Source organism: Lucilia sericata, unplaced genomic scaffold (assembly GCF_015586225.1).
Source record: "Lucilia sericata isolate MDLA Ls3-8-SP2 unplaced genomic scaffold, ASM1558622v1 Contig000382F_arrow, whole genome shotgun sequence".
In the NCBI taxonomy this organism is placed as follows: Eukaryota; Metazoa; Arthropoda; class Insecta; order Diptera; family Calliphoridae; genus Lucilia; species Lucilia sericata.
In genome coordinates, this window is record NW_023994401.1 from 278,046 (window position 1) to 289,915 (window position 11,870).

The 11,870-nt window shown below is 32.4% G+C and overlaps 1 protein-coding gene across 1 annotated transcript; it reads left to right on the plus strand.

The window, feature by feature from the left end:
- Positions 1-8,883: 8,883 nt before the first annotated feature.
- On the plus strand, positions 8,884-11,622 carry LOC119604321. The gene is given in 3 exon segments (XM_037956879.1): positions 8,884-9,188; positions 10,606-10,700; positions 10,702-11,622. Coding segments are annotated over 3 exon segments (1,089 nt in total). The 5' UTR covers positions 8,884-9,025; the 3' UTR covers positions 11,533-11,622.
- The last annotated feature ends 248 nt before the right edge of the window (positions 11,623-11,870 follow it).

Sequence of the window (11,870 nt, forward strand, 5' to 3'; positions counted from 1 at the left end):
CTAGTTCAGTTCTAGTTCAGTTCTAGTTCAGTTCTAGTTCAGTTCTAGTTCAGTTCTAGTTCAGTTCTAGTTCAGTTCTAGTTCAGTTCTAGTTCAGTTCTAGTTCAGTTCTAGTTCAGTTCTAGTTCAGTTCTAGTTCATTCAGTTCAGTAGTCTAGTTCTAGTTCTAGTTCTAGTTCAGTTCTAGTTCAGTTCTAGTTTCAGTTCTAGTTCAGTTCTAGTTCAGTTCTAGTTCAGTTCTAGTTGAGTTCTAGTTGCAGTTCTAGTTCGGTTCTAGTTCAGTTCTAGTTCAGTTCTAGTTCAGTTTCTAGTTCAGTTCTAGTTCAGTTCTAGTTCAGTTTCTAGTTCAGTTCTAGTTCAGTTCTAGTCAGTTCTAGTTCAGTTCTAGTTCAGTTCTAGTTCAGTTCTAGTCAGTTCTAGTTCAGTTCTAGTTCAGTTCTAGTTGAGTTCTAGTTGAGTTCTAATTGAGTTCTAGTTGAGTTCTAGTTCAGTTCTAGTTCAGTTCTAGTTCAGTTCTAGTTCAGTTCTAGTTCAGTTCTAGTTCAGTTCTAGTTCAGTTCTAGTTCAGTTCTAGTTCAGTTCTAGTTCAGTTCTAGTTCAGTTCTTCTAGTTCAGTTCTAGTTCAGTTCTAGTTCAGTTCTAGTTCAGTTCTAGTTCAGTTCTAGTTCAGTTCTAGTTCAGTTCTAGTTCAGTTCTAGTTCAGTTCTAGTTCAGTTCTAGTTCAGTTCTAGTTCAGTTCTAGTTCAGTTTCTAGTTCAGGTTCTAGTTCAGTTCTAGTTCAGTTCTAGTTCAGTTCTAGTTCAGTTCTAGTTCAGTTCTAGTTCAGTTCTAGTTCAGTTCTAGTTCAGTTCTAGTTCAGTTCTAGTTCAGTTCTAGTTCAGTTCTAGTTCAGTTCTAGTTCAGTTCTAGTTCAGTTCTAGTTCAGTTCTAGTTCAGTTCTAGTTCAGTTCTAGTTCAGTTCTAGTTCAGTTCTAGTTCAGTTCTAGTTCAGTTCTAGTTCAGTTCTAGTTCAGTACTAGTTCAGTTCTAGTTCAGCTCTAGTTCAGTTCTAGTTCAGTTCTAGTTCAGTTCTAGTTCAGTTCTAGTTCAGTTCTAGTTCAGTTCTAGTTCAGTTCTGGTTCAGTTCTAGTTCTATTCTAATTCTGATTCACTTTTAGATCACTTCAGCATTAGTTCCAGTTCAGTTCTGGAATTAGTTTAATATAAGACCGAGTTCTGCTTAGAAAACTCTTTAGCTCGTTCAAATCACATAATCTGCTATTTACACTTTCCTAATTCTCGATCTCTCTTTAACTTTTATGAGTATGTATGGTATTTTTTTCACTTTACTCTAACATCCCATTCACTTTTCATTGTTTGCCCCATCAAACTTCAAAAACGAAACTTGTTCCACTATATATCTATTACCACATATAAGTTGCTATAATGTTTTCTTTAATTCACTTATTCCTATTCTAACATTCACTATCTATCTATTGCCTTATGCTAGAATTCTTTCTCTGTCATTACAAAAAAAAAAAAAAAAAAATAGAAAAAAACCACAACCATGAATTATGCAAAAAGCATACTCGTGCAACATTAGAATACTACTTACACAACATTTAGATTTTTCTACAATTCAGTTCATAGAAATGCCATATTCTAATACAATGTACTGCCGTAACTAATGCAATGCAGAAGCATTGGAAACGTGTGCAATGTCGCAGTTAGGCAGTATGTTGTATGTTAGAATTATAAGCAACTTTAGCAAACAGGAATAGCAAAGACCTTAGCCTTGACTTTTTTCCATAGTTTATTAGCCTTATGGGTGGAGAAGTTTTGCTTGCTTTATTTTAGATATTTTGTATGTTAGTTTGAAGAATCAGAGAATGAAGAATTATTTAAAATAGTCTGTCATGAAGAGAGGGGGGAATTTGAAAAGGTTTGAGGAAAGAAACAAAAAAGAATTGTAAAAAAAAGCCAAATGAATTTGGGAGTATTCCTTCTTTTTACGAGTCTAGCCTATTTTTGATTAGTTCTGGATCATACTGTTCTAGTTATGTTCTCGTTCTGTTCTATTTCTTTTCTAGTTCTGTTCTAGTTCTGTTCTAGTTCAGTTCTAGTTATATTCTAATTCTGTCCCAGTTCTGTTCTAGTTCTGTTCTAGTTCTGTTCTAGTTCTGTTCTAGTTCTGTTCTAGTTCTGTTCTAGTTCTGTTCTAGTTCTGTTCTAGTTCTGTTCTAGTCTGTTCTAGTTCTGTTCTAGTTCTGTTCTAGTTCTGTTCTAGTTTCTGTTCTAGTTCTGTTCTAGTTCTGTTCTAGTTCTGTTCTAGTTCCGTTCTAGTTCTGTTCTAGTTCTGTTCTAGTTCTGTTCCAGTTCTGTTCTAGTTCTGTTCTAGTTCTGTTCTAGTTCTGTTCTAGTACTGTTCAAGTTCTGTTCTAGTTCTGTTCTAGTTCTGTTCTAGTTCTGTTCTAGTTCTGTTCTAGTTCTGTTCTAGTTCTGTTCAAGTTCTGTTCTAGTTCTGTTCTAGTTCTGTTCTAGTTCTGTTCTAGTTCTGTTCTAGTTCTGTTCTAGTTCTGTTCTAGTTCCGTTCTTGTTCTGTTCTAGTTCTGTTCTACTTCTGTTCTAGTTTCTAGTTCTGTTCTAGTTCTGTTCTAGTTCTGTTCTAGTTCTGTTCTAGTTCTGTTCTAGTTCTGTTCTAGTTCTGTTCTAGTTCTGTTCTAGTTCTGTTCTACTTCTGTTCTACTTGTTCTAGTTCTGTTCTAGTGTTCTAGTTCTGTTCTAGTTCTGTTCTAGTTCTGTTCTAGTTCTGTTCTAGTTCTGTTCTAGTTCTGTTCTAGTTCTGTTCTAGTTCTGTTCTAGTTCTGTTTTAGTTCTGTTTTAGTTCTGTTCTATTTCTGTTCTAGTTCTGTTCTAGTTTGTTCTAGTTCTGTTCTAGTTCTGTTCTAGTTCTGTTCTAGTTCTGTTCTAGTTCTGTTCTAGTTCTGTTCTAGATCTGTTCTAGTTCTGTTCTAGTTCTGTCCTAGTTCTGTTCTAGTTCTGTTCTAGTTCTAGTTCTGTTCTAGTTCTGTTCTAGTTTGTTCTAGTTCTGTTCTAGTTCTGTTCTAGTTCTGTTCTAGTTCTGTTCTAGTTCTGTTCTAGTTCTGTTCTAGTTCTGTTCTAGTTCTGTTCTAGTTCTGTTCTAGTTCTGTTCTAGTTCTGTTCTAGTTCTGTTCTAGTTCTGTTCTAGTTCTGTTCTAGTTCTGTTCTAGTTCTGTTCTAGTTCTGTTCTAGTTCTGTTCCAGAATGACAAGTTGTGCTTCTAGTTCAGTTGTTTATGAACTAGTCGGGATCAGTTCTGATTTCGCTCATTATAACTTCGATTCTAGAATAGTACTTCTCAGTTCAGCTCAAACCACTTGTCAACTAGCATGTTAACAAAATTTATTTTATTCATTTACATTAATGATTTATTACTCCTTCTTTAATGCATTAGAGTTTCATGTCGTTCGCAGACCCTAGACAGTTTTTGTTTTTAAAACAAAGAAAGTTCAAAACGCCAAACATGCAGCAAAAATTCATAACTTTCATTTAAAACTTACAAAAAAAAAAGCGTTAGTGAGTCATTACCACCACAAAACAGAAGTTGACTTAATTAAATAAAAAACATTGCAAATGCAAACAATAAGTATGAACTCACAAAAAAAACATACTTGAATTTTCATTTCCGTTTTAGGGATACAACAACGAAAACTTCTTGCTTTTTGTATATTTTTAACAAAATGCAGTCAAGCATTATAAAATGCAAAAAAAAGATATAAACAAAAAATTGTATAGACTTAAACAAAAGAATGGCAAAAAAGCATGAAAACCACCCAAAAGCCACACAGAACAGACATTTGAAATTGGGTGTTGTCCCTAAACCTATTTAATGGATATAAACTAAAAGGAACTGAAAGAGCACTAACAAAAAAAGGGAGTTTGTTGGCAAATACAAAAAAAAAAAAAATATGTAACAAGCAGGTGAGTTTCGCAACTTTGTTTAGTTTAACAACAAACAATAACACTCTGGCAACTTTGTATACAAAATTGTTTATGTTTGTTTACACAAACTCCCTATTTTATTATTTATTTACATACTCTAGACTACACTTCACACTCACACGTCTTTTACTATTTGTTTAGCTGTAGCCATGTCAAGGTTATTGTACTTTATGTTTTTTACATACATGTTTACATCATACATCTTTAATTGTTTATATGTTTACACAAATCCCTACACATATGTAAACAACTCTCTATCTCTTCATACTCACTCTCTTTTTTTTACGTTTTGCTCACCTTTCCCCACCGTTACTTCTATTGTATACCTTTAAAAACCCTTTTCTTGTTATTTGTTTTGCATTGCATGTTGTTGCTGCATAAATAAATGAAAACCGACAAGAACAATAATAACAAGGAGTAGAGGTAGTAGAGTACTTAGTCTAAAAACAAGAGTAAAAACATTGACTCACTTGTTTTTGTTTTGCTTCCTTTATGCTTTTTAAAAAGCATGTATGCATTTTTAGCTTAAAGTGTTGCCATATTGTTATAAATATTTAATAAGGGCTTTTTGTTGTTGGAAGAAAAGTAGAAAAAAAACTTATTATGATTATAACAACAAAAATAATACAAATAAAAGCAATTGCCCCACCTTTATAAAACACCAACAACAAAACAATGAAATTAAAATTAAACAATGTCTGGTCGGAAATAAAAATAACAACAGTAAAGACCTTTAAAAAGGAACAAAAAAATGAAATATTTCACTTTAAAATAAATTTTTAAAAAATACTATTTTTTATTAAAATTCAAAATTTTTTCATCATAATTCTTCATCTAAGATCTATAGTCAAGTCTATAGACTGACCTACAGTCAAGACTTTAGACTGATCTATAGTCAAGACTATAAACTGATCTATAGTCAAGGCTAGAGACTGATCTATAGTCAATACTGTAGACTGATTCATAGTCAATACTATAGACTGATTTAGTGGCCTCCGGTAGGGTAGTGGTTAGTTTTCTAGTCTGGTAGACCGGAGGTGGTGGGTTCGATTCCCACCTGAGGCACTGGTTAAGGAGCGCACAACAGGCCCAATAGAAGCCTAGGTGTATTTCTTCGGATTGGTGTATATACATCCTCCTTTCAAACTTATTAACTAACTAACTATAGAGTGATCTATAGTCATAACTATAGACTGATCTATAGTCAAGACTATAGACTGATATGTAGTCAAGACTATAGAGTGATCTATAGTCATGACTGAGTACATAGTCATGACTATATACTGATCTATAGTCAAAACTATAGACTGATCTATAGTCAAGACTATAAACTGATCTATAGTCACAACTATAGACTGATCTATAGTCACAACTATAGACTGATCTATAGTCAAGACTATAGACTGATCTACAGTTAAGACTATAGACTGATCTATAGTCAAGGCTATAGACTGATCTATAGTCAAGACTATTTACTGATCTATAGTCAAAACTATAGACTGATCTATAGTCAAGACTATAGACTGATCTACAGTTAAGACTATAGACTGATCTATAGTCAAGACTATAGACTGATATATAGTCAAGACTGATCTATAGCCGAGACCATAGACTGATCTATAGCCGAGACCATAGACTGATCTATAGCCGAGACCATAGACTGATCTATTGTTAAGACTATAGACTGATCTATAGTCAAGACTATAGACTGATCTATAGTCAAGACTACAGACTGATCTATAGTCAAGACTATAGACTGATCTATAGTCAAAGCTATAGACCGATCTATAGTCAAGACTATAGACCGATCTATGGTCAAGACTATAGGCTGATCTATAGTGAAGATAATAGAGTGCTTATCCGTAAAACGTTTTCCTCCATTCTTTAAGATTTTACTGTCAAAACCTGTAGTATGTACCCTTGTTATAGTTTATCATAAATGTCAGAAAACCTGGTCGTGAAAGAAACAACAAATGTCGCCATTCAACATATTTAATGAGCACCAACCTACTCATTAAGTATTACAACATTTACACATATTCATACATATTATTTTTTTTTTTGCATAAACATTTGTACATTCAGGCAATTGTGCTCCAATTGCAGTCAGTCCTACAATTTTTTTTACAATACACAAACATCAGGCAAACAAAACTGAGAGTTATTATTCAAACAAAACTCTTACCCAGTTGTATGAGCAGCAATACTTGCAATGTTGCATGTACTCATTGCTTTTTAAAAATTCGGCGTCAAGTCTGCTTGGGGAGTATTTTTAATTCCCACAACAACACATTGTTAATGCCACAACCATCATGCAATATTAATATTTTTTTTTTACTAATAATAAAAATTATTGAATGAAGCGTAAAACCAGCAAACATAATGCAACTCATTTGCCACAAAAAATATGTAAAAGCCATAACGATAAATGTATTGCAAACATCAGCTACAATATTTTGTGGCACATATAATAATCATCCAAAACTGCCATAAACAACATGCTGTTACTTCGGACTTTGCCAATTTTTTTTTCTTTTGCTTCGATTACACATCATTCATTCACCCAATCACTCACCTCACACACTCATTTGCTCTTGGGCTCATTCCTTTACTGCTGTTTGCTAGAGAATATTTTGCTCATAATTTCTTGTTAAAATGTTTTGTTTTGCTGTTGTTGTTGTTTTTTGTATGAAGTATGACGTAAGTTAGATTCTGTTTGCCTCCAGCAATAGGGAAAGGTTAATGAACCACTCTGTCTGCAAGTGTATGGTGTTTTGTAGATGTGTAACATTTAGCTTTAAGAAGGAGGGGTAGAAGGTAGGGAAATATTAAAAATTTTGTAAGGAAATATGAACCAGTGAGAATTTTTTATAAGGAAACTTTAAAAGGATTCTAGAGAAAAACTCAAAAAGGATTAAAATTTTGTATAATAATATTTAAAACGGATACATTTTTCGCACGAAATCCTATAATGGATAAAATTTTCTACAAGATAACTTCTAACGGATATATTTTTTTAAGGAAACACTTCAAACAGATAATTATCCGGATAAATTTTTCTTAAAATAACAGAACTAGAACAGAACAAGAACAAAACTAGATCAGAACTAGAACAGAACTAGAACAGAACTAGAACAAAACTAGAACTGAACTAGAAAAGAACTAGAACTGAACTAGAACAGAACTAGAACAGAACTAGAAAAGAACTAGAACTGAACTAGAACAGAACTAGAACAGAACTAGAACAGAACTAGAACAGAACTAGAACAGAACTAGAACAGAACTAGAACAGAACTAGAACAGAACTAGAACAGAACTAGAACAGAACTGGAACAGAACTAGAACAGAACTAGAACAGAACTAGAACAGAACTAGAACAGAACTAGAATAGAACTAGAAGAGAACTAGAACAGAACTAGAACAGAACTAGAACATAACTAGAACAGAACTAGAACAGAACTAGAACAGAACTAGAACAGAACTAGAACAGAACTAGAACAGAACTAGAACAGAACAGAACTAGAACAGAACTAGAACAGAACTAGAATAGAACTAGAACAGAACTAGAACAGAACTAGAACAGAACTAGAACAGAACTAGAACAGAACTAGAACAGAACTAGAACAGAACTAGAACAGAACTAGAACAGAACTAGAACAGAACTAGAACAGAACTAGAACAGAACTAGAACAGAACTAGAACAGAACTAGAACAGAACTAGAACAGAACTAGAACAGAACTAGAACAGAACTAGAACAGAACTAGAACAGAACTAGAACAGAACTAGAACAGAACTAGAACAGAACTAGAACAGAACTAGAACAGAACTAGAGCAGAACTAGAATAGAACCAGAACAAGAACTAGATCCGGATAGTGTTTTCCATAGAAAAACTTTATACTTATAATTTTTTCTATAGGATAATGTTTTCTATAGACAAAAAAAATACGGATAATGTTTTCTATAAAAGCTTAACCCGGATAACACTTTTTATAGAAAAACTTTATCTGGATAAATTTTTAAAAGGTTTTCTATGAAAAAAATTATATCCGGACAATTTTTTTATCAATATGCGTTACCCGGATATACGGATAAATTTATTTTAAATTTGTTGGTTATGTACATAAGCTTTTTTCTCTTATTTCTATTTAATATATTTTTAATATAATTTGATTTTATTTTTTAAATCTAACGATTATCTTTATTAAACATACCGGCAACTCTGAGTATTTCTATAAACTGTCAAGTTGGCAGACAAATGAAACGTATAGAAATAGACAGCAACAACAATATAAAGAATAAGAAAAATGTTTGTCTGAGCAATAACATACCAGGTAGCCAGCCACACAAACAGCCAAACACAGTCAATTGATACTGAAACAATCTGACAGACTGACTCTTTGCCAGACAACCATATAACAGCAGCAGTATGCATACAAACCAAATTTAGAGATAAGAAGAAAAAAGTATAAAAATAAACAGCAAAAACACGAACGTTGTATTCAACGGCAAAAATACAAAAACAAATAACAACCGACAGAGCTGGCGTTGTATGTTTGTATGTACAGTTGCTATTGTATGCATACAACAGCCAACGATGAAAGAAAAAACCTAAAACAACAAAACTACATAACGACAAAAACGAAAACAAAGAGATACATACACAAACTGAGAATATAAACATACAAATTATTTTGTAAACAGAGAGCGAAAGACAGACAGCAGAAATCAAACGTAAATAGATTTTGCCGGCTTTATAATAAGAAAGAAAGAGACAAATGTAGGTGATATAAATAATATTAAAATTACTTCTCATTTGTTGGCTCATTTACTCTATGCGTATGCTCATACATTAACAGTTAGTCGGCCAGACATCGTTTGTCATTATTTTGTGTAGTGTGTATTAAAGAACCAACGGCCTCGTAACGAAAAAAGTGACGCATAACTAAAAAGAATTTGCAATAAATCTATTTTCTTAAGAATTTGTGTAAAAATAGAAAAAATAAATTAAAAAGAAATAGAAAATGAATAATTTTACTTTGGAACGTAATACGTATCGTCGAAAATTGATAATGCTAGTGAAGCAGCATCCCATATTGTGGAATAAAACTCAAGAAAATTATAATCGCAATCGACCACAGAAAATAATGGCCTGGCATCAAATTTCCGAACAGCTGGACATATCGGGTAAGTGGAAGAAGAAAATAAAAAAAGGCAAGAGCAAGAAAAGAATAAGAAACAGAGTTGCTGTAAATAGTATTAAAACAAGATGGCCAGATTGTTAAAAGTCGAAAAAACGTCAAAGTTTTGAAATTTATTAGAAAAATTGATTTAATTTGGAAATGAAATTATGTATAGTTAGTTAGTTAGTTAGTTAGTTAGTTAGTTAGTAAGTTAGTTAGTAGTTAGTTAGTTAGTTAGTTAGTTAGTTAGTTAGTTCGTTAGTTAGTATTAGGTAGTTAGTTAGTTAGTTAGTTAGTTAGTTAGTTAGTTAGTTAGTTAGTTAGTAGTTAGTTAGTTAGTTAGTTAGTAGTTAGTAGTTAGTTAGTTAGTTAGTTAGTTAGTTAGTTAGTTAGTTAGTTAGTTAGTTAGTTAGTTAGTTAGTTAGTTAGTTAGTTAGTTAGTTAGTTAGTTAGTTAGTTAGTTAGTTAGTTAGTTAGTTAGTTAGTTAGTTAGTTAGTTAGTTAGTTAGTTAGTTAGTTAGTAGTTAGTTAGTTAGTTAGTTAGTTAGTTAGTTAGTTAGTTAGTTAGTTAGTTAGTTAGTTAGTTAGTTAGTTAGTTAGTTAGTAGTTAGTTAGTTAGTTAGTTAGTTAGTTAGTTAGTTAGTTAGTTAGTTAGTTAGTTAGTTAGTTAGTTAGTTAGTTAGTTAGTTAGTTAGTTAGTTAGTTAGTTAGTTAGTTAGTTAGTTAGTTAGTTAGTTAGTTAGTTAGTTAGTTAGTTAGTTAGTTAGTTAGTAGTTAGTTAGTTAGTTAGTTAGTTAGTTAGTTAGTTAGTTAGTTAGTTAGTAGTTAGTTAGTTAGTTAGTTAGTAGTAGTTAGTTAGTTAGTTAGTTAGTTAGTAGTTAGTAGTTAGTTAGTTAGTTAGTTAGTTAGTTAGTTAGTTAGTTAGTTAGTTAGTTAGTTAGTAGTAGTTAGTTAGTTAGTTAGTTAGTTAGTTAGTTAGTTAGTTAGTTAGTTAGTAGTTAGTTAGTTAGTTCGTTAGTTAGTTAGTTAGTTAGTTAGTTAGTTAGTTAGTAGTTAGTTAGTTAGTTAGTAGTTAGTTAGTTAGTTAGTTAGTTAGTTAGTTAGTTAGTTAGTTAGTAGTTAGTTAGTTAGGTAGTTAGTTAGTTAGTTAGTTTAGTTAGTTAGTTGGTTAGTTAGTTAGTTAGTTAGTTAGTTAGTTAGTTAGTTAGTTAGTTAGTTAGTTAGTTAGTTAGTTAGTTAGTTAGTTAGTTAGTTAGTTAGTTAGTTGGTAGTTAGTTAGTTAGCTAGGTCCGAAATTATCACATTGAAGATAGAAAAATAAACAGAGTTGTATTACAACAAGGTGGCCAGACTGTTGTAACTTAAATAAATGTTCATTTTAAAAATTTATATAGAAAAATTCTTTTATTTTCCTATTTCAGTTGATAGACTACGTCGCACTTGGGAAAATCTTCGCGATCAATATCGACGTGATTTAAAGCGTGAAGTACGCTATGGTTTTAAATCGAAATGGCGTTTTTTTCTCCGATATGGATTTCATTCGCGATATGGTGTCCTGTAAAGAACATGAATTTAAGGAAAATGAATTTACCGATTCCGATTCAGAGCTAGATGTTACCGATAATCAGAATCATGGTGTTCAAACACAATGTAGTCCCATTAGCACTACACTAGTAGCTCCTACTACCACTCAAACCATAACCACACCAACTAATTCAACTATTTCAAATAATACCAGTAGCCCTACAAATGTTTTACCATTTCAACCTATAATGCTAAGCAAACAATGGCAGGTTTCAGTGCCACAACCAGAAGAGATGCCACAAATATATAATCCTACACCAGTGGCCATCTATACAACACATAACGCTCCACCAGCACCAGCCACCTTGGAACCCATAAATTATCAGACAAATTGTGACTCCTCCAAAGACTGCCAACAGCCTAATAATGAATCCAGCTTAAACTATGAAACTGTAGCCAAACAAGAACCAGATTTAGATCTCGAATTAGACAATAATCCCCCAGCCATAGAAATCCAAGACACTACACCTGAAAAGTCCAATGAAAGCTCAAATGCTAGAGAGTTTCAAGAACCCAGTGTTTCCACATCTTGCCACAAAAGATCTCGTTTGTCCGTAGAAGAAATTTCGGATACACCACTGGCTAGCACTTCACGTTCTCAAATAAAAACGGAAACCGATCTTAATGCTAAAGACGATGATTACTATTTTGTCATGAGTCTCTTGCCATCGTTAAGACAGATTCCCCGTAATCGTAAATTTCCCTTAAGGATTGGTATTATGAGTTTAATAGCCAAGGATTTGGAAGAAGTATGCAAGGAGTAAGCGGGGGAAAGTCTTGATATTTTGTGATAAAAATACTTTAGTTGTAAACGAATGTTGTAACGAATATTTTATTTAATAAAATTAATTCAAAATTAATGATTTGTTTAAATTTACTAGAAGGGATATCGAGTTTAAGAATAACGTCGTTCGTGCAAAGGATTCGTATAGAAAAGTTCAGGCGGTATATAGGTGGATAAAGTTTTCATATAGAACGTATTAACCGGATAAAGTTTTATTTAAAGAAAAGTTTATGCGGGTAGAGTTTTCTTATAGAGAAGTTTTATCCGAACAAAGTTTTCTTATATGTATAAAAGTTTATCTGGATAGAGTTTTCTTAT